We start from the raw sequence: 23,270 nt of genomic DNA, 5'->3' as shown, positions 1-23,270 counted from the left end.
CTGCTCTGTTTAAACACAAAAAATAGCTTCAATAACTTCACCAGGTACAAAACAAACAACTTTGAATAAAGTTTCCGAAAAATAACTTACCAAATAACCAACGCAGCTATTTCAAACATGGCGCTTTCGCGGCCTACTCGCCCTCAGTAGCGTCTTCTCAGCAGGTCAAGTACATGGCGTCATATTACTAGGCCTCGATAACGGAAACAATTTCAGGCAGAGCCGCAAGAGTTTGGAGCTATTTAGGCTGGGAGTCCAAGAGAACTCGGCTTCTTAGGCGATTAGAAAAGATTATTTTCAATCCGGGTTCCAGAGTTTAGGAATACCAGACCGCTGGTTTGATGACTGAGTGAAACCGGATGCGAGTGGCGTCTGTTTTTTAAAAAAATGATGACGTAGATGCCCCGCCAAATTTCTATCAAGCATGACGCATGCGCATCACGCTCATAAATAACAAATATGACGCCATTCCACTTGGTTGCCAGATTTGACATTTTCCAGGCCAAGCGCAATTTAAAACCCGCAAAACCTGCCCAAATCTAAACCTCTAATAAAGCTAATAATAGTTTATTTCCAATATAGTTTTAGAATAATTTAGTATTTAATCTGGTATTTATATGTTACAATGTAGGACTGAAGAAAATAATTGTAAGTTTTGAAAATCTACACTTTTCAAAGAACACACCACTTTATCTCTAATACAGTTTTAGAATAATTTAGAGAAACAGTGATTCTCTAATCTATATATTTTTATTTTTATAAAAATATTTATTTAAATACAAATATAAAAATATTTATTTTAATTTTTTTTCTTTGCTCTTGGGGACAAACTGGCTTATTTTTAGAAAAATTAACATTTTCCAAACTCCAGTCCTGACTCTTATGGAGAGTGAAAAATGCCAAATGACAAAAAGTAAATTATGAAATAATTATTTAAATGTATAATTAATTTATTAAAACTCGTCAGTCTACATGTATTCTGGATCGTTTGATCCACAAAGTTATGTTTATGGATAGCATAAGTTTATCCATAAACTGCTTATTAAAAAGAAGTACAATCAATCCTTCTGGAATACATTTTTCTTTATTTGTAATTTGTTTGCATAAATATGACAGACACAAGGTTTGTGTTTTACTACTTTTTATTAAAACATTATTTATTGTCAAACATTTTGATTTGAAATTAAGAAAAAGATTTATAACAAGCATAACTAGTTGATTCACATATTATTTACAAGAAATATAAAAAACAACATAAGAATAATGTTATTAGTGGTAAGAGTTCATCTTTAAAAGATGCTAAGAATTGTTTTTCTTACAAACAGCAATAATTTCTAGACTTTCAAAAAGTAACATTAATTCAAAGATTATATCATAATGAAAAACAGAGACAAGCACAAACTCTATTATTTGTTGAGAGTTTTTCTCTGAGCGGCTATTTTATTTTTTGTCTTCCTGCTCAATTTAACAGACACACTGAGGAACCAGAACACCAGACTGCAAATCCGGGGTAGAGAGGTTCAGTGAATGTGTGATTGAAGGTGTGGAGGTGAATCAGGGAGTCAGAGGAGACTCTGTAGAAGGACAGAAAGCCACCAGGACAGTCCACATACACTGCTACTCTGTTAGCGACAGAGGAGGGAGAGGAGGAGGAGATGGGTGTTCCTCTGTTATTGTGACAGACGGAGTAACGGTCATCAGAGCAGTGCAGACTCCAGGACTGATCATTCCATCCCAGCACACAATCATCACTGCGGCCCTTCCTGCTGATTCTTCTGTAACTCACTGATATAAAAACCCCTCCTTCCCACTCAACCTCCCAATAACAGCGACCAGTCAGCCCATTACTGCACAGTAGCTGAGGCCAGTCATCAAACCTGTCTGGATGTTGGCTGTAAGACTGAAGCTCCTTCACAAGGGTCACCTTCCTGTTGTCTTCAGAAAGCTGGAGTTTTCCGTTCACTGTGTTTGTATCGATTATGAGCGGACAAGAATCTGATAGAAAACAAATACAATCACACCAAAGATAGTGATCATTGATTTACACTTTGATGATCAAGTGAAAAGGATACTTACACTTCCTCAGACCAGGTTTTAACCATCGGACTCCAGCAGGTTCCCTGAAAGGAGGAGGGGGTCAGACCATTAGTCTCTTATGACAAAACATGTAAATCACTTTGTCCTCATATAAACTGTGTTGTTCACAAATGTAAAATAAGGGAGCACTTCAACATCTCCCTGATTTAGAAATATGTAAAGTCCTATTATTGACAAGTTTGAGTACATGAGATAAGTCAATCTCATTTCATCATCAGCAATGAACCAACTGTTCCACATATTAATACAAAGACACACATTTATATAGGTTAATAATGGTTTCTACATTAAGACATAACATAACCATCTTGAGAAATATAACACCAACAAATTAAAGAAATCCAAATTTTGCAGACACACTTCAAATAGTTTGATCACTGCTTACCTAAAAATTTCAAGCATAAAATTGGAAATTTTCAGTTCACCAGCAAGCATCTTTTCCCCTGAGTCCTGTAGGTTGTTGTTGTTACGTAGGTCAACTTCTGTCAGGCAACAGGACTGGGAGCTCAGAATGAATGACAGAGCTTCACACGTTCTCAGAGAGAGATTACAGGACCTGAGGCTGATGGGAAACAAAAAACCTGAAGTAAAGTTCAGCTTTAAAATGATAGAGGAGATGGAGACTGTTTACTGTTTACAATTAGGTGGAAGCTAGGCAAGGTAAAAAGTGCATGTATGTTCGAATACTTAATAAAATCATAGTGGCCTGGCATGACATGTACAGCCTATTCAAGTGTCTTGTTCTCTTCCCAAGACATAATTTTCCACTAGTAAAGAAAGAGAAATGTTCACTGAAATTCAGAGTTATTTTACATTTCCAGAGCAGGACGACACCACAAGGCATCTGTGCTTTGGTCACCCAAATGGCTAGTAAAAAAATTTTAAATCTCAATACATTTTAGTGTGCATAAACTTAAATTGCCCTGCAAAACGTTACAAGTTATTGTATGAAAAAATATCTTACCTGAGGATTTCTAGTTTGCAGTATGGACTCTTTAGTCCAGACAACAGCTGCTCTGCTCCTGAGTCCTGCAGGTTGTTGTTACTCAAGTCCAACTCTCTCAGGTTAGAGGAGTCAGAGCAGAGGACTGAGGCCAGAGCCTCATAGCTTCTTTCTGAAAGGTTACAGTCACCCAGTCTAAAATGACTATAATAAAAATTAATTAAATATACAGGATTACATTTAGAGGGGTAGATTCACAGTGAAGGAGTTCAGTTACTCAAGTCAACAATGGAGCATTTTCTAACAAGGTTGTGCTGAATTTGGTCTATTTTTCTATTTTACTCTAATGAAACAATAGGAGAATTTCCTTTCTCTAAATATAATATGTCTGCTCCAACTTGAAATAACAAGGAATAAAATGATCTTAAAATCCTAAATAAAAATATTCAAACCTGCAAACAAATTTGAGAATTTGTGCTTGTTGGCTGTAGCCACTTATTTTCTAAATAAGTGGCTACAGCCAGTGATGGGCACCTTTTGTTTACTTTAGCATTTTTGATAACTTTGAAAATATTTATGCACTTAGTTTCTTCTTAATTCTTGTTTCCAGATTAATTATAAAGCTCTAATTGACTTGGCTGTTTTGTGAACCTTCAGTTACCAAAAAAGGTCAAAGCAATGGTTACCAAAGGAACGCAATTAGCTTACTTAGTATAATGTGATTGGTTAAATCAGTACTGGGGTGCAAAATATAGCACCGTGTAACTCTGTAGTCTTCAATTGTTTTCAGCTTTAGCATATTAGCATTAGCAGTAGCAGAACTAATATTTCTAATATTAGCACAACTAACATTTTAGTTAGCTGTGCCCACCACTGCTACTGGGTGCTTGATAAAGCTGTAGATCTAAATCCAACTAATGTCAGAACTCACAGAGCTTTTTTGGACGCTTTGACAACCGGCAGCAATCTCAGAAGATCCTCCTGAGAAGCAGAGTATTTCTTGAGGTCAAATATATCCAGATCTTTTTCTGATGACAATAATATGAAGACCAGAGCTGACCAGTGAGCTGGAGACAATTGACCAGTGGGGAGACTTCCTGAACTCAGAGACTGTTGGATCTCCTCTACTAAAGAATGATCGTTCAGTTCATTCAGACAGTGAAACAGATTGATGCTTTTCTCTGCAGACTGATTCTCACTGATTTTGTCTTTGATGTACTGAATTATTTTCTGATTGGCATGAGAGCTGCTTCCTGTCTGAGTCAGCAGGCCTCGTAGGAGAGTCTGGTTGGTCTGCACTGAAAGACCCAGGAGAAAACGGAGAAATAAGTCCAGGTGACCATTTGGACTTTCTAAAGCCTTGTCCACAGCGATCTGATGTAAATGTTGTTGTTTCGGATGTTTAAAAAGTGAAGACCAATTAAGTGAATTGTGTTTTTCTTCCAGCAGGTTAATGCCATGTTTAACAAATGATAGATGGACGTAAAGGGCAGCCAGAAACTCCTGAACACTCAGATGGACGAAGCAGAACACCTTGTCCTGGTACAGCCCTCTCTCTTCTTTAAACATCTGTGTGAACACTCCTGAGTACACTGAGGCTGCTCTGATATCGATGCCACACTCTGTCAGGTCTGATTCATAGAAGCTCAGGTTTCCTTTCTGCAGCTGATCAAAAGCCAGTTTTCCCAGAGACTCTATCATCTTCCTGCTCCCTTGACTCCAGGGTGGATCTGTTTCAGATCCTCCATCATACTTGACCTTCTTCACTTTAGCCTGAACTTCCACAAAGTGGATATACATCTCAGTCAGGGTCTTAGGCAGCTGTTTTCCATTTTGTGGTTTCAGCAAATCCTCCAGAACTGTAGCAGTGATCCAGCAGAAAACTGGGATGTGACACATGATGTGGAGACTTCTTGATGTCTTGATGCTGGAAATTATGATGTTGGCCTGTTCCTCATCTCTGAATCTCTTCGTGAAGTACTCCTCCTTCTGGGGGTCAGTGAACCCTCTGACCTCTGTCACCATGCCAACACACTGAGCAGGGATCTGATTGGCTGCTGCAGGTCGTGTGGTTATCCAGAGGAGAGCAGAGGGAAGCAGTTTCCCCCTGATGAGGTTTGTCAGCAGAACATCCACTGAGCTGGACTCTGTAACATCAGTCAGGATCGGATTGTTGTTGAAGTCCAGACCAAGTCGACTCTCATCCAGACCATCAAAGATGAACAGAACCTGGAACTGTTCAAAGCTAAAGATTCCTTTGGTTTCAGTAAAGAAGTGATGAATCAATTCCACCAAGCTGAACTTTTTCTCTTTCAGCAAATTAAGTTCTCTAAAATTAAATGAAAATATGAACTGGATGTTCTGGTGGGCTTTCTCTTCAGCCCAGTCCAGAGTGAACTTCTGTGTTAAGACTGTTTTCCCAATGCCAGCCACTCCCTTTGTCATCATTGTTCTGATTGGTTGATCTCTTCCTGATTGGACTAAAAAGATGTCTTCTCGTCTGATGGTTGTTTCTGGCCTATCTGTTGATCTAGAAGCTGTTTCAATCTGTCTGACCTCATGTTCCTGGTTGACCTCTCCAGTTCCTCCCTCTGTGATGTAGAGCTCAGTGTAGATCTGGTTCAGCAGGGTTGGACTTCCTGCTTTAGCGATTCCCTCAAACACACACTGGAACTTCTTCTTCAGACCAGATTTAAGTGTTTGATGACAAAGTGCAGCGAAAAGTTCTTAATGAAGACAAAAACAAAATTCAGTAAAGAAACCTTTGATTTACCCTGAAGGAAGCATCTCTCAATTACTGGAAAACCTTTTAATACATGAGGAAAGCATCACATTAGCAAAACAAATGTTCTTACTGCTTTGTAGACAGTTGGCCAAATTATCTTGCTTCATTCTCCTTAGGAAGTACAATGTGATCTTCTCAAAAGCCTCTGTACTGCTCCTTTTCTGCTCTTCATCTTCATCCTCCAGGCCCTCCTCACCATCAGTCTGACTCACTGAAAATTCTGGGTCATCTAAACTCAAAACGTTTTGAATTTTTTGCAGCTCCTTCTTCACAAAAGTGACAATGTGGTCCTCAAGCAACTGGAACAGAACAATATAACACACCAGGCTGATTGTAGAACCTATCAATAGATTTATGCTGGACAGACTGACTGTGGCTAGTTACATATACCGACCATAAATATGGAGTCCAGCTGTGTTTGGTCATTCTTGTTTGACTGATCACTGGAGATGTCTGAGGACTGTTGGTGCTCTCTTAAAAATCAAAGCAATCACAAAATAGCTTTCAGTCAGACCTTTAAAGGATTTGGTTATCATGTTATACATCAAAGTTTTAGATATTTATCACTGATCATATCAGGAATGTTTGATAGTATGGATTTATGGCCACTATGTGTAGCAGTTAAAGAAAATAAACATTTAGTGCAAACCCACTTTTTACACCACTGACAAGCAATGTGGGTTCATGTGATTTAAGACATCACATGAAGTTGTGTCTAAAATCCCGTTAAATCACATGACGTTGTGTCTAAAATCACGTTAAATCACATGAAGTTGTGTCTAAAATCACGTTAAATCACATGAAGTTGTGTCTAAAATCCCGTTAAATCACATGACGTTGTGTCTAAAATCACGTTAAATCACATGAAGTTGTGTCTAAAATCACGTTAAATCATATGAAGTTGTGTCTTAAATCCCGTTAAATCACATGAAGTTGTGTCTTAAATCCCGTTAAATCACATGAAGTTGTGTCTTAAATCCCGTTAAATCACATGAAGTTGTGTCTTAAATCCCGTTAAATCACATGACGTTGTGTCTAAAATCACGTTAAATCACATGAAGTTGTGTCTAAAATCCCGTTAAATCACATGAAGTTGTGTCTAAAATCACGTTAAATCACATGAAGTTGTGTCTAAAATCACGTTAAATCACATGAAGTTGTGTCTAAAATCACGTTAAATCACATGAAGTTGTGTCTAAAATCACGTTAAATCACATGAAGTTGTGTCTAAAATCACGTTAAATCATATGAAGTTGTGTCTTAAATCACGTTAAATCACATGAAGTTGTGTCTTAAATCCCGTTAAATCACATGAAGTTGTGTCTAAAATCACGTTAAATCACATGAAGTTGTGTCTAAAATCACGTTAAATCACATGAAGTTGTGTCTTAAATCCCGTTAAATCACATGAAGTTGTGTCTAAAATCACATGTGTGATTTAAGACACAACTAAGAGTTTTAAGTGATCTAGAGTTGAACTTTTTGCATGAGAAACGATGATTCTTTCAGTCATTTATAGAAAAATGTTTTCAGAAGAAGATATATTGACTTACTCCAGTTTAGAGGCAGATTGTCTCTGAAAATTGACCAGTGGGTGATCGTTCGACCAGTTGCTCTTGAAAGACAGACGATTAGGTCCAGATTCAGTAGTATATGATCTTTCTCGAATCCTAAAATTGATTTCATCATGAATTTACTTTGACATTTCCACTGTAGTTAAGTTAGTTAAGCTGTAAAATTCGTCAGACCAGTAAAATGTGAACTTACTCATGTCTCAAAGCGAAATGAGCTTTAAAGTTGCTAAATGGGTTGTCCTTTGACCCACTACTCTTAGCAGACACACAGTTGGGTTCAGGCTCAGGTGGTTTTCTGTAAAAATAAAAGGTTTGGTGATGTACTCTGAGTTGGATAAGAGTCCTGGTCAATTAGAGATGGTAATCTAACCTCTCACTCTCAAGTTCCTCTTGCAGAGTTGGAAGGAGTCCATCTTTTCTGTCCTTACATTCATCCATTCTATTCAGTTCACATGAGCTTATTCACACACACACTTTCCTTCTTCAACTGTGCAGGAAACAAAAGCTATTCCTACAGAGTGAGTAAGAAAAATAAAGTTTAGCTTTAGGGAATTCATTGGGGGAAACCCAGGATAACAAAGTCTGAGAAAAACGTGGACAAGAGAACCACCACTAAATATAAAACACCAAACCATGGGTCAGTCAGAAGAGTGAAACAGAAACTCACATGAGCTGCTGTACTTCTTCAAAAGTTAAACAGGTCAGTGTATAGGCTAAATATTCTTGCATTTTAAATGTAATTTCATGTTTTATTTTAAGCTTTGGTTTTGAGGCTGTGGATAAATAAGCTTTTGATGTGCAAAATCATTTTGAATTTACCATTAAATCCATAAGTTTTAGGACTAAAACTTTTGTATAAAATACAAAAAAAATCACTTTTTATCAATTGCAAATCAATACTTCTGATTTGTTCCAGCAGAAATGAGCGATGTAAAGGAGACTGAAGCATGCTGTGTACTCACAAGTTATTCTTTCCAGGACTCTGTTCCTCGTTGCTCTGATGTTTGTCTTTGCAGGTCAAAGAAGAAACGCAGCAAACCAGGTTTATTTCTTTCTTTTCAGTCAAATGATCGGGTCCATTTTCACTTCCTTTAACATGTGATGTGTCAGAACTTGCATGTCATATGATATGATCCCACTTTACTCCACTAATTCTAGCATTTTTATGACTTTATAGATTCATTAGATGCTGGCTAAGGAAAATATAAACTGTGTAATACAAGAAATCAACAGCAGTTACTGTGGAGACTATTTACTAAAACTGAATAAATGTGCTGAAAATGAAAGTTCAGCACAGAGAAAACAGGAACTGAAAGCAAAATGTATTAGGAAATAATGAGAAAAAGGAGAGCATGAGATTTTTTGTTGTTGAGATTCACTATGTGTAATTGTAGTAATTTATCACATGCCGAGAAAAAATATATATTTAAAAATCTCTTCATTTAAAAATTATTCACATTTAAACAAAAATCTACCCCAGAGGAATTTGGACCTTTCCACAGTGATCATTACTTTCTCAAGTCCAGATGGAGACAGATTTTTTTCTCAGACTCAGAATGTTTTAATTATTTATGCACCACAAAGAAAATCTAGCCCTATAACACAGATCTACTAATTAAATTTGGGACAGACGTTCAGTGTGGATAAAGTGCAGATTTACATATCCTTTAACAAGTAAAAAACAGCTATGTAATCAAAAGCTTTCTTTTATTTTTTTATAAGAAATGCTGAGTTTTAAGGCAAATAAGTTGGAAAACAATCTGGGCAGGATTTTGTTCACAAACAGGTCATCAAACTGTATAAGTTGAAAAATATACAACCAGGTGACCTACAAAAAGAAACCTCTGACTTGCATTTATTTCCTATCTTTTGTGAAAAAATCATCAGAGGTTGTATCAAAGTTAACGTGTCTGGACAGGAAGTTTCACACAGAAGCTTTAAAAGTTTGCAGCCTGTTAAAAGCTCTTCTGGAATCTGAAAATCTATGAAGCAGTGAATAAATCACGTTTTACATAAAAGGCTGGAAATATAAACAGGAATGAAGAATTATACATTTTCATGAAAATAAAAAAGAAAAAGCTACTGTTTCTTCAGCTTTACAATATGTCCTGTGTTGTTGCGCAACACCCCCCCCCCTCCTTTCTGTCTCTACTCTCTCACTCTCGTACTTCCTCTTCTGAGAGGGGAGATGTGCTACCAGCTCTCCGTCTAACGGGTCCGTTGAGTTTCCTAAATCTGCTGGGATTTACCCTGTCCAGAACTGAAGTAAACTCTGTTTAAGCTGGTTTCGAGAAACGATTCGCCTGGTTATCTGACGGCCTACATCCAGGTGTCCCACCCTTCTTCCCCCTGTGAATTAGCCAGACTGAGCAGCCTACAGCCAACTAGTTTCACAGAGCACACCTGTTAACGGTCGCTCGTTCTCTATTTTACAACGTGCATTTGTTATTGAACCAGGTAGGTTTTAGTGACTCGGGCGAGTCCCAAGGATGATGTTTTACATATGGGCTACCAGCAACCTAAAAACATTTTCCACTTTTTCCTCTCCAGAATCAAACATCATAGCTATTTTACAACCATCAAAGAACTTTAAGGTGACTCATTAACTGAATGTCCACAACATCTTTAGATTTTCTTTATGCTAAATATTTTATTAGTAAGGCATTTTTGCAAGGGTCAGTACAGCTTAATTCAGTAGCAGAAATAATCAAATAAGTAAAATCAATCATCTAGTCTATCTTTCCCTACTGCTGATACTGAGAACTAAAACAGGGAACCTTTGAGAGAGACGGACGGAGTTTGGCGTTTCGAACCCCAGACCTGGCTTGATGATGAAGAAGGTGTGGCAGCAGGAGGAAGATGTTGATCGGCGAAGGCCAGGATCTCCGCAGGTCCGATGAGCTTCTTCTCCGCATGGATGCTGAGGTCACACAGGACTTGGTGCTGGCAGGAAAAAAGGCACCAGTTCTTCTTCCTTGTCTTTGTCTTCATCTTTGTCTTTGGGGTCAGAACCCAGCCGATGAGAGAAGTGCGATTCGAAGCCACAGATTGTGGGCCAGACGGGTTGGTCTCCATGTGCAGGACAGTCTCCGGCTCCGTGGCCCCGGCTCTTCTTCAGCTGCAGAGTTCTTTGTCCATCTCGATCTTGGCTCGAAGCTGCCCGGAGGATCCAACGAACGGTTCCTCTTTTGCACCCACCTTATATAGGGTTTATCTGTCTGCTTAGACAGATGATCTCATATCCGTCACTGTCTTAAGAGACATCATGTCATGATGTCTGTGCCAATGTCTCAGGGCTGCTCAACCTCCTGTTTCCATATAAGGTGCTGATCATCTCGGCTCTCCTGTTAGTTCCCCTGTTTCCCTTCCTGTCACCTTTCACCTACCATCTACCTCCAACATATCAGTGATGTTTAATTGCAGTTTTACAACCTTTTACACCATTTCAAGTTCAATGTCAAAATCACATTTATATCACATTTATTTTCTTTAGCTTCTCTGATTTAGCATTCATTTATAATTTTATAACCATAACTTAATTATTCTTATTATAATCTTAATGTGAGTTATTACAGATGTTTTTCTGAAAAGAAACCAAGAATAATCTATTATTCTAATTATTTGATACCAAAGTTACATTTGCTTGTTTTTCTTATAAGTGTTCTCACAAATGTAAGTGTAAGTATTATTACAATTAAACCAATATTAATATAAGTATTTTACTTTGAATCTTATCCAATTACTCAAAATGTTTAGATTTAATTTTTTTAAACTTTCATGCTTTAAAATAGTCTCAGCTATTTTTATAAATCTGCAGGCTGGAAACTTCCTCTTTTTCCAGGAAACCTGCTTTTCCTGTTTAATGAATCTCTCTGACAGACTATGATTTCTTATGATTAGATAGAAAAAAGTAGAATTAAAGCAAAGTTTGCATGAGACAAAAACAACACACACAACTAGATTTATTTTATTGACACTTAAGTCTACTGCTGGGCCTTGATGTCACTTGAGTGATTCATTTTAAAGATAATTTTATTTATTATTACTGTTAAACTTAAATCTCCAGCATGGGGAAGTGGGATGAGCTCGGATTTTCTTGACACCTGTTATAAATTTCTTACATTCTTTTCTTGCTAAAAATAATGTATGAAACTGACAAAATCTTCTCAACATGAGAATATCTCAAAAATCTGATGATTCTGGTAGGTTTGTGAGAAATTCTTTATTCCATCTGTGAAATTCAGTTAAAAAATTTTAAAAGTTACAATTACTGTAAATATCACAAAATATATTTGTTAAAATAACAATAGTCTACTTTCAAATAGTTTTCTTTAAAAAATTGATTTTTTGCTGGATTATATTAAAATGTGTTTCTTCTGCTCTAACTGTAGATAGAACTTTATAATCACATGTATAATAATGTATTTAGAAAGTCTCAGGGGACTTTCTCAGGCTTGTCTTTGTTTCTTTTATATTTCCAGGTTCTGCATGTTTCAGCCTGATTACATGTATGATACCAGTTTATATTACATGTTGCAGATCATTGTTTCCTGTTTGAGCCGATTGCTGAGGGCGGCACTAAACTCCGGAGTAGAAAGTGATCGTACTCTTAGAGCTGATACTCACTATTTTAGAGTTATTATAGCATTAGGTGGTAAAGAAACAAATACAAACACATGGAACAGTTTCATTAAAGCAGAAAGGCAGATTATCACTAAAATAGAAAAACACAACTTTAGCATAAAAACAAAATTAGCACATTTCACTACAAGGAGGGTCTGACTATTGTTTCGTTTCTCCACAATAAAAGAACTGAGCTTTTTTCACTGTAGCAAACTTACATTTGTGACATTTTCAGCTGATGCTGATTCACTTCCACACTAAACTGTGTCAAACAATCCAAACTGAAAAATCTGTTCCTCTCCTCGCCTGTAGTGGTGCTCCACCAGGAACTACTGAAGGAAAATACACTGAAACTACCAAAGAAGACACTGACCACAACTTCCTTTTTCACAAAATGGAAACAACAATGGAGTGGCATCAGATTGTAGCAATTGTATGATTTCTCTTTTGTCTCTGGTGAAGGACCACAATGACATTTCTCCCGCTAGTGCTAGGCTAATGTATTTGTTTTGGTTGTATTTGCCGCCCTGCACTGTAGTCCATTATTCAAATGCACCACAGTTCACTTGCACTTTTTTGATCTGCTTCAGAGTTTGATTACGCATTCACATTTTCGCAAACAAACCGGATTCTCTAAAAGAACTAGAGTTTGATTAAAGCAAACTAAACAGGGCTGGTGTGAATGCACCGTAAAGCTCCAAACACACCCCACTTACTTGATGACAAATATTTAAATATAAGTGATAATTTTCCATCAAAGATGATTGAAAACAACTTCAGTTTGTTCCCCATCATTTTTCTGTTTCATCTAGAATGACACAAAATATTTCTTTTTACATTCTTAACTCAACCCAATCATGTTTATCACTGATCTGGAGATTTTCTGTCACCATGAGGACAAAACTCTACTTAACAAAGAGTGACTGAAGATCCCGTCCAGAACCCGAAACCAGGATAAAGAGGTTGAGTGAATTCTGTCTTGAGGGTATGGAGATGGATCGGTATTTCAGAAGAAACTCTGTAGAAGGACAGAGTGCCACCTGAATAGTCCACATACACTCCTACTTTGTGGTAGGGAGCAGAAGATGAGCAGGAGGAGATGAACTCCCTTTTGCTCTGATGGCAGACAGAATAACGACCCTCATCGGAGCAGCTCAGACTCCAGGACATGTTGTTAAATCCAAACTCACAGTCATTACTGCCTCCTTTACGTTGGACTCCACTGTAGCTCACAGAGATCTCAACCTTCCCACTCCAAATAACCTCCCAGTAACAGCGATCAGGAAGGCTTTCCTTGCACAGAACCTGGGGCCAGTAATCAAATCTCTGTTCATGGTCAGGGTAGGACTGACTCTCATCCACACCAGTAACCTTCCTGTTGTTCTCAGACAGCTGGAGTTTTTTGTTCACTGTGTTTGTGTCGATGGTGAGTTGACAGGAATCTGATACAAAGACAATGCAGATACAGTTATTGATCATTTCTTGACACCTTGAAGATGGCATGAATCAAATAAAAACACACTTACACTTCTTCAGACCTGGTGTCAACCATTGGACACCAGCAGGCTCCATCCTGAACAGAAGAGGGTTACACCATCAGTATCTTTCAGCAGCAAACATGGACATTACATGTTTCTCAAGCAGCTGGTTTACAAAACAAAACAAAGTGAGTGCTGCTTTCTTTCCTCAACCAGCTATCGGTATTGCTGCAGTTAACATTCCCATACCTCAGTTTTTCTGGTTTCCAGGTAGAACCCTGTACAGTCAGCTTCTTCACCCCTTCCTCTCCTGGATGGTTGTAGCTCAAGTCCAACTCCTTCAGATGGATGGGGTTGGAGTCCAGAGCTGAGGCCAGAGAAGCACAGCCTTCCTCTGTGATCAGACAGCCTGACAGCCTGCAGACATGCAATGATCCATTAGACATATTTTTTTAGGAATTGCTTTTAATTATTTAAAAAATACAAATCATAAGTTAATTCTGCTTTGTTTGCAGTGTGGCTCAGTGGCCTACAAAATCTCCCAAAACCGCAACTGCTACAACCAAACAACACCAGCACAGATAATGATCCCACCACCTGCAGATAACGACCATGCTAGTCTTGCCCCCACAGTTCAATGAACTCCCAAACTTCCTCAGGGTATAAACATCCACAATACACAGCCAAAGAACCATTAAACAAAACACACACTCACATTTGGCACAACTGATTAACCCTTAAACTTCCACTGCAAAAAAAAGACATGTTCATAAATCTTATCCAGGTTTCTAAAGCCTGCATGAACTGGAGAAATAAATACCTAGCATATTCTCTGGGTTAAATTCTTGGTCTCTTTTCATAACCAGGCTGAAAGTCACCAGGAACTTTCCAAATCTGCTTTTTGGTTAAGGCTTCCTTTAAACCACCCTTAAACCAGATGCAAAATGTTGCTTATGCAACTACATAAGGCACAGTCCTCCTGCCCACTTGGTACCAATATGGTACACCAGGAGTCTCCTGAGCTTCTCCAGATTATTTAGCTGTTGCCACAATTGGCAACAATGAATTTTGGGGCATACTGCATGAAAGCCATATCTGCATTTTGGATCTTGAACATGTGCTGTTTGAATTTTCTGTCACTTTTATATTATATTTCCTATTATGAAAAAAACATCTCAAACAAATATATATTGAAAAACAAAATACCACTAAGATTTAGAGAAGAACCATTCTTCCAGATCATACCTACACAAAAACCCACATGGTCAGTGAAGTCCTCCAGAGCACAAAGGAATTCCCAATTTTTAAATGTAAATTACCTTATTCAATAATAACCTGCAGCTAAATTGTATGTGTTCCCTTTCATGTGCTATTAGATATGATTTCCTCAAAATTGTACTATGAGAGATTAACACAAATACATAAAGAAAAAAATTACTGGTTCAAGGAAGGTTACCTTAGAGTCGTTAGAGTGCAGTGTACACTTCTGAGTCCTCCACATAGAAGCGTTACTCCCTTATCCCTCAGGTCATTGTTACTCAAGTCCAACTCTCTCAAATGAGAAGACTGAGAACTTAGAACTGTGGAAAGGGTTGCACATGTGCTTGGCGAAAGGTTACAGACACTTAATCTGAGAAAACACAGCAGGAGAAGTAACTGTCAACACCTGACCTTCTCCACCAAATGCAACTCAGCAGTCTATTGTTACTGAATAAATACAAAGTGTGTCATACTCACAGGGCTTTGCTGGACACATCAAGAACTGGTAGCAACCTTGCAAAGTCATCATCTGAATTGATGAATTTCTTCAAGTCAAACAGATTCAGATCTTTTTCTGACGACAGTAAGATGAAGACCAGAGCTGACCACTGGGCAGAAGACAGCTTATCTGTGGAGAGACGTCCTGAACTCAGAGACTCTTGGACTTCTTCAACAAGGGCAAGGTCATTCATTTCACTTAGGCAGTCAAAAAGATTGATGATTTTGTCAGCAGCCAACTTTTCACTCATCTTCCTCTTTATGTATTGGACTGCTTCGTCAGTGGTTTCTGTGCTGGGTTCTTCTCGTGTCAACAGGTCCTTCAAGAGAGTCTGATTAGTCTGGAGAGAAAGACCCAGAAAGAAGCGGAGGAACAAGTCCAGGTGGCCATTGGGACTTTGTAAGGCCATGTCTACTGCGCTCTGGAAGAACCGATGTTTTTCATTTCTTTTAGATTTTTGGGGAAATGTCAGATTTTCTTCAAGAAGATTGACTCCAGAGTTGATGAAGGTCAGATGAACATGAAGAGCAGCCAGAAACTCCTGAACACTCAGATGGACGAAGCAGAACACCTTGTCCTGGTACAGCCCTCTCTCCTCCCTAAAGATCTGTGTGAACACTCCTGAGTACACTGAGGCTGCTCTGATATCGATGCCACACTCTGTCAGGTCTGATTCATAGAAGATCAGGTTTCCTTTCTGCAGCTGATCAAAAGCCAGTTTTCCCAGAGACTCAATCATCTTCTTGTTGTCTGGACTCCAGTGTGGATCTGTTTCTGATCCTCCATCATACTTGACCTTTTTCACTTTGGTCTGAACCACCAGGAATTGGATGTACATCTCTGTCAGAGTCTTCGGCAGTTTTCCTCCTTCTGTGGTCTTCATCACATCCTCCAGAACTGTAGCAGTGATCCAGCAGAAAACTGGGATGCGGCACATGATGTGGAGACTTCTTGATGTCTTGATGTGGGAGATGATCCTGTTGGCCTGCTCCTCATCTTTGAATCGTTTCTTGAAGTACTCCTCTTTCTGTGAGTTGGTGAACCCTCTAATCTCAGTCACCATGCCAACACACTGAGCAGGGATCTGATTGGCTGCTGCAGGTCGTGTGGTTATCCAGAGGAGAGCAGAGGGAAGCAGTTTCCCCCTGATGAGGTTTGTCAGCAGAACATCCACTGAGCTGGACTCTGTAACATCAGTCAGGATCGGATTGTTGTTGAAGTCCAGACCAAGTCGACTCTCATCCAGACCATCAAAGATGAACAGAACCTGGAACTGTTCAAAGCTAAAGATTCCTTTGGTTTCAGGAAAGAAGTGATGAATCAGTTCCACCAAGCTGAACTTTTTCTCTCTCAGCACATTCAGTTCTCTGAAGGTGAATGGAAATATGAACTGGATGTTCTGGTTGGTTTTGTCTTCAGCCCAGTCCAGAGTGAACTTCTGTGTTAAGACAGTTTTCCCAATGCCAGCCACTCCCATGGTCATCACTGTTCTGATTGGCCAATCTCTACCCGGTGGGGCCTTAAAGATGTCTTCTAGTTTTATTGCTGTTTCTGGTCTGTGTGGTTTCCTGGATGCTGTTTCAATCTGTCTGACCTCATGTTCCTGGTTGACCTCTGCAGTCCCTCCCTCTGTGATGTAGACCTCAGTGTAAATCTGACTCAAATGCATTGATTTTCCAGCTTTAGGAACCCCTTCAAAAATCTGCTGAAATGTGTTCTTCATGTTTGCCTTAAGATTACTTTGGCAGGTGACAGGAGAACCTAAAATAATAAAAAAAGGAGAAGTTAAAATCACTTTTCCCATGCTTGTAATAATATCACACAACACACTTCACTAAAACCATCAAGTCAACTCTTTGGTACAACAAGGCAAGTCTATTCGTGTTGGGTTTCAGGATTCATCTAGCTCTGTGTATTTAGATTGTTTACTTGTTTTTCCTCACAACTGCACCCAATTTCTAATCAACCAGCTACTCATTGTCTTCAATCAACTCTGTTGCATAAATCTTGGTAAGAGATAAAACCATTAAAATCACAAATTTTTTCCAGTTCATCCTTGGCCAGTTTGCAACACAACCAGTCTGATAGTAGACCAGCACTTTATAGTAGTGGAACTGAATTGTATGAAAGAAGTATTTTTAATTTTAAATGTCATTAATGAGGAAAGGAGAAATAAGAGTATTAACCAAAGCAACATTGACATCAAGCTGCTTAAAAGCTTTTGGAGTGGTTACAATATTGTCAAATAGCTGCAACTGGAAATATGGTCAAGTTTTAATTAATTTAATGGAGATAAAAAAATAGATATACGTCACCAAGTCTGTCAACTTTACAATTACATACAATTGTCTGTCCATAGCAACAGTGTTGAAAATCATTCAGATGTTTAAACCTAATAAATATTTACTGTTCCCAAAAAGAAACCCAGCTAAAAAGATCAACATCACTGAACATTTTGAAGAAGCTAAAGTTAAAGCTGTATTGTTAGAAGATAAATGATATGTGTGTGGATAGAAATGACTATTCAGAGTGAAATGATCACTTACTGTTGTGCAGGCGTGTAGCCAGACCCTCCTGGTTCGACCTCCTCAGGAAGTTCACAGTGATGTTAAGTAAGTGCTCTCTGTTCTTCCTCCTGTGCTCCTCATCCTCACCCTCCGTCTGACTCTCTAAATACTCTGAACCAAATGGACTCAGATATGTTTTAAACACATTTAACTCTTCCTTCATAAAAGTGAACATGTTTTGTTCCACCTCCTGAAAAACAACACGAGATGAAGGACATCAGACTGGATCAGAACATCTGGTCCATGTTGGACAGACTGAAGGTTCTCTGGTCTACAAAGACTGAGCAGAACCGATGTACAGACCATAAATATGGAGTCCAGCTGTGTTTGAAGCTGCTGGGCAGACGGACCACTGGGAACCTCTGAGCTCTGCTGGTCCACTCTGTGGAGGAACCAGGAACAATTAGCAGATATTGTTTTTTCTAAAATGATACAAACTCTGATTAATTATTTACTTTACTTTCTGTATGGAAGAATATTTACTGAATGTTCATCTTTGTAGCGTTCAGCTCTGGTTAAGGTTGTCCTAGTTAAAGCCTCCCTCTCCTCCCTATATCTGTCCAGCTGCAGCTGACTCGTTATACTTGGTAGCTCCCAGTAAAACTGTCTTTAACTCACATAACTGAATAATCTCACCTCTATATTTTACTTGATGCTTCAAATTTCCAACTTTTCCAGGTTTAGTCAATTTTTTCTTTTTTACAACATTTTTAAATTTGAGCAGAAAACATAGTTGAGGGTCTTATTATCTACACAATCAACATATTAAAAACAAAATGCTAGAGATGAGTTTTCTGTTTTATTTGGACAAACTTAAATCAGTAATATTTTTTTTAAATGGAATAGAAGAACCAGAATAAACTTTGACAAATGATCTAAAGCTGGGAAATATCCTGCATGATCTACTGTACTTATCCATTTTCCCCTTTTTTAGTCCCAAGGTTGTGAAAAAACTCCCACCAAATAGGGGTGAGTGACACTGAACTATTTTTAAATAAATCCATTACTTCAAATTTATCTCAATTTCACTGCATTAAAACATTTCAATTAAAAATATGAAGCAAATAAAGAACATTTCAGAACATTTTGATCAGGTTCAGAAACTTTACTAAACAACTGTTAGAATGTAAAAACCAAAGCTACATTTATCACAGAATGCTGAAATATCCCCAACTGCTGTGAGGAAACGCTGCGGTTAATAAAAAACAAGAACTTTCCATAAAAGTGTAACTGAGCATGGCTTTTATGGTAAATGTTATTCTAAAACTGTAAAACTTTTGTGGTAAAAATGAAATGCTCATCTAAATGTTGAAACTTTGACATGTTCAAGTCTTTTATGATTTGATATCTACCTGAAATAAAATAAAACAACCTTAGATGATTAGAGACAACTCACTTCTCAAAATTAATGAGCCGACCCTTTGATGAGTCACTGCGTAGGGAGGCTGAGCTGGATCCAGAGTCTGGTTCTGGTTCTGGTTGCTTCCTGTGAAAACATGAGGTTTGATGATGTGAGGACAGCAGGAGATGTTTGCCAGATGAGTCGGTAAGATTTAAGCAGCAACACTGATTCATCTTTGCTTCACAGAAATGTTTCAACTTTGACTAGGCCACTTCATAGCCTTCATTTTGTTTGTCTTTCTAAGCCAATCATATGGTGGACCAGGTGATGAACTTTGGATTGATGTTCTCCATCAGGTCACCTTCAGGATTTACTGCTGGAGAGACTCATGGTTCCTCCAGCTGCTAAAGCTGTTTAGCATTCCAGACCATCACACAGTGACCATCACCATGCTGATGGTCACTGTGTGGAATTATGTTCTTGTTCTATATATTATTGCTGAGCTTTTTCCCCACAGAATGCACATAGCATTGTATGAGTTGGTGATACAATGACAAATGCAAAAAAAAGCTAACAAGGGTTTATTAGCGGTAGCATCAACCACCCCAAGTCACAAAACGCAATGAAAATATCTGTGTGCTGCTCAAACTTGCCTGACAGAAAAAACCCATGACAATAAAAGATAAACATAGAATATATGAGATTATATAGTTCTGTCATGACAGAATTTAAGACCTGTGTTTAAGACCAAATAATGTTTTAATGAATTTAGGACATTTTAAGGCCTTAATTTTAGATAGGGGTGGGCATTTATTGTATCGTTTATCATTTATGTGATAAACTTCTTAATATGATTATTCCTGATTTATGATGTTTAAAACTCCCAACACTGTCCATATCGTTAGTTTGCTTTATTCTCCTCTTTTTGTTCAATGAAAGTATCAATAAAACTGGATTAATAAAAAAATATGATTAAATGAAGTTATTGTGTGCAGTTTAATAAAGAGCTTTACTTTAATTGCTTTAAACTTTATCACATTTAACTGTTGTAACATCTAGAGATAGCTCACCTCTTTCTAGAAGGCTGGCTTTGTTTAAAATCAATGAGCCGACCTTTTGACCTGTCACTGAACAGGGACCCACTTCTTTGTCCTGATCCAGTCTCTGGTTCTGGTTCTGGTTGTTTCCTGGGAATAAAAATGGTTTGTGATGAGAGTGCAGAGCTCTGACATGGAGAGGACTCGGTAGAGACGGTGATCTCACCTCTGGTCCTCATGTCCCCCGCTGAGAGGCATCTTAGAGGGACGGACTGCGTCCTCTCCATCCTCACACTGATCCATCCTGCTCAGCTCACACACCGTCTACCTTCATCTGAAACATCAACACACACACACTGATAAAACCTGACACCTACACATAAACAAAATTAAATTTAATATTCAGATTCACTGGCAGTGATTTTCTATATCTGCTACATCTGATGTCAGGTGAAAAATATCTTAGTATCTTTGAATTAAGACAAAACTAATTTACAAGTAACTTTTCAGCAAGAAATATGAGCTTGTTTTAAATCGATAATTCCTTAATATTCTTAAAAATGTAATTATTCTGGCAGATTATTTCATTCATAATATGGGAGCTGTAATCTACCAATGCAGTAAGTACTGATATTTATTACTTAAAGGTAAGTAACATCTTACTTACCTTTAAGTAAGATATTTTCACTAGAAACTAAACAAAAATACTTAATTAGATTTTGTGTTTTTGCAGTGAGAACATATTCTCAAAGATCAATGACATTTAAATTTTAAAGAACATTTAACACTGGAACTGGAAAACATTTTAAATATCCCAAATAAACGAAACATCAAAAACAAACACATACAATTATTTATGAAGTCTCTGTAAACAAAATTATCCTTAAAAAAGGCTTGTTGAGACTAAAACACAAGTCTGGTGACTTTTATCTTCCTGTTTTTGTTTTAGCAGAAAGAAAAAGAAAAGAGAAAAATGATAACTGATCATGAAACTGGAAATAGTTTGTTTTCATTCATAATTTGATTAACTGATTTATTGCAACAGGCTTATCTCTTTGTTGTTTAATCATTAAAGGAGAAATTGATTTACAAACTCTTCCCTGACTGAAGAATGGTTCAGATACCCTCAAGTTACCCCACAGCATATCAGTGGACTTTGACTAGGCCCAGTTTTATGACTCAGCCACCCCTCTGTGGATTTCCTGGTGCTTTTTGGGTCATCATCATGTTGGATTCAGCTTCAGTTTAGTCCCAGATGGTTTCAGATTTTCCTGATGCATGGTAGGAATCTATAATTCTGAGCTGAACAGGGTCTGCTGCACCTCCATGCTGCCGTTAGCATGGGGTTCTGTTCCCACAGAGCTGGATTTGGGTTATAATAAACATTATTCCAGATGATTCAGTTTTAGGCCCATATTTCCAGAACTTCTGCTCGTTTTCTGCGTTCTCTCTAGGAAACTTCAGCTGGACTTTTATGTTTTTATTAGAGACCAAAGGTCGCCTGCTTGCTCATGTTTCAACGGAGTTAAACTTGTTCAGCCTCTTTCTGAGTGGGCAGATATGAACCGTCATATCAGCAGGAAGCAATTATCCAATCAGCATCGATTCAACCAGACAATTATGAAGAAAAAAACCAATCAGAACCAACAGAGCTGCAGCACCTTGCTGCCACCAGGGGGCGCCTCATACATTGATCTGACACACCTGAGATTTTAGCCAGTTTAAGGTGGAATAAATGTGAAATTGAATTATTTCAGGCATTCTCTTTTTCTTGTTGTTTTGACAAAACATTTTGTTTTTACTTTTGTGCAACATTAAGGTTATTCTTAAATACCAACATTTCCAAACAGAAATTAAAACACTGTACAGCACTTTGGTGCACTTGACAGTTGTTTTTAATGTGCCTCATAAATAAATTGATGTTGACAAAATGCTTTATGTTGTCCATATTTCCTCACATAATTTAAATATCTCCAGATAAAGATTGGACCTCACAGCAGCAGATACTCTAATTTACTGAATATGATCCTCAATTTCATATATTATTGACTTTTTCTGCCAGATTGTTTCTAAAATGTTCCAGAAAAAGTCACAGTCATAACAATATTGTATAAACGCTACAGTTTATTAAACAACATGGAGTCACTCTGAAGAATAAAGTTGAGCTGAAGCACCTTATTGATTAGCTTATCTGACTCTAAATCAATTTTTTTCTTTTTTCATTATAAAATCACTGTTTAGTCCATTTAGAGAATTAACGTATCAGGCCTTTTCAGTGACGTATGACGTTCTTCCTGTTTGCAGATTGACGCAGCTGCGCCTTTTTCTACGTGTTTATTAGAGTTTATACGTTGTTTCACAATCATTAAAAAAATCTCCAACAGCTTCTGACCTTCATCTGTCCTTAATAACTTGTAGCGTAAATAAAAAGAGCAGGAGCGTCAGAGCTGCTCTCCAGCGGCTGTCCGTTAGAACTGTGTCCGGTTTAAGTGCGTCACACTGCGCGGACAGCAGCGGCTCCTCTCCGGCCCTCCGGAGGCTCAACAGATGTTACAGCAAAATCTGCAGCACCTGTTTGGAGAAGCTCCATGTCTCTCTTGTCATCTGCTGACCGGCATCTAATTCCGGCGCTGCTCCTCTAACTCTGCTCAACCATCATGGCGGACAGGAGTAACAGTCCCTTCTTATTACCGCGCTCCCAGTTTCCGCTACTGTGAAAAATGTCTGCAGAGATCAGCTGTTTCTGCACGAGCTGAACTCTTCACAGCTGATTTGAACAAATAAAGCATTAAAAACTGGTTACGTCACCTTCAGACGGAGGCTTGCAGGTAGAAAATCAGCTGCGCCACAACGAGGATACAAGTGAAAGTAAAACTGCAGGAACATGCGGAGTAGTGCAACCGTAAAGGGGCGGCATCGAGTCACCCTGAACCACCAGGACAGGAAGCGTTTTATTTGATCTCAGTGGCGAACTTTCTTTTATTCCTACCTTGATTTGTCAAAGTTTGCTGCCCCTCCACCTCAAGCTTCTTCAAATCTAATATGGTGTCAAACGTTTGTGCAGC

At 38.2% G+C, this 23,270-nt stretch overlaps 2 protein-coding genes across 7 annotated transcripts; both read right to left on the bottom strand.

Moving 5' to 3' along the window:
* Positions 1-1,197: 1,197 nt before the first annotated feature.
* LOC114140519 (protein NLRC3-like) lies at positions 1,198-8,504 on the bottom strand. The gene is made up of 11 exons (XM_028010483.1): positions 8,362-8,504; positions 7,770-7,910; positions 7,593-7,694; positions 7,379-7,495; positions 6,220-6,298; positions 5,896-6,124; positions 3,972-5,766; positions 3,062-3,235; positions 2,483-2,659; positions 2,077-2,120; positions 1,198-1,995 (listed from the first exon to the last, which is right to left on the bottom strand). The coding sequence occupies exons 2-11, from the start codon at positions 7,835-7,837 to the stop codon at positions 1,460-1,462; spliced, it is 3,321 nt and encodes a 1,106-aa protein (XP_027866284.1). The 5' UTR covers positions 7,838-7,910; positions 8,362-8,504; the 3' UTR covers positions 1,198-1,459.
* Positions 8,505-9,087: 583 nt separating this feature from the next.
* Positions 9,088-23,137, bottom strand: LOC114140520 (NACHT, LRR and PYD domains-containing protein 5-like). 6 transcript variants are annotated; one of them, XM_028010484.1, is made up of 12 exons: positions 23,014-23,137; positions 20,432-20,539; positions 20,239-20,355; positions 19,223-19,312; positions 18,130-18,208; positions 17,806-18,016; positions 15,238-17,020; positions 14,957-15,130; positions 13,750-13,917; positions 13,549-13,595; positions 11,503-13,464; positions 9,088-9,507 (listed from the first exon to the last, which is right to left on the bottom strand). In XM_028010484.1, the coding sequence occupies exons 2-11, from the start codon at positions 20,506-20,508 to the stop codon at positions 12,932-12,934; spliced, it is 3,279 nt and encodes a 1,092-aa protein (XP_027866285.1). In that variant the 5' UTR covers positions 20,509-20,539; positions 23,014-23,137; the 3' UTR covers positions 9,088-9,507; positions 11,503-12,931. The 6 variants fall into 6 exon arrangements, with proteins under 6 accessions (XP_027866285.1, XP_027866287.1, XP_027866288.1 ...); XM_028010486.1 differs by having other exon boundaries at positions 19,235-19,312; XM_028010487.1 differs by having other exon boundaries at positions 19,223-19,295; positions 20,321-20,355.
* Between the last annotated feature and the right edge of the window lie 133 nt (positions 23,138-23,270).

The sequence above is a fragment of the Xiphophorus couchianus genome, chromosome 24 (genome assembly GCF_001444195.1).
Source record: "Xiphophorus couchianus chromosome 24, X_couchianus-1.0, whole genome shotgun sequence".
NCBI classification, from domain to species: domain Eukaryota; kingdom Metazoa; phylum Chordata; class Actinopteri; order Cyprinodontiformes; family Poeciliidae; genus Xiphophorus; species Xiphophorus couchianus.
This window is presented reverse-complemented; position numbering and strand designations above follow the sequence as displayed.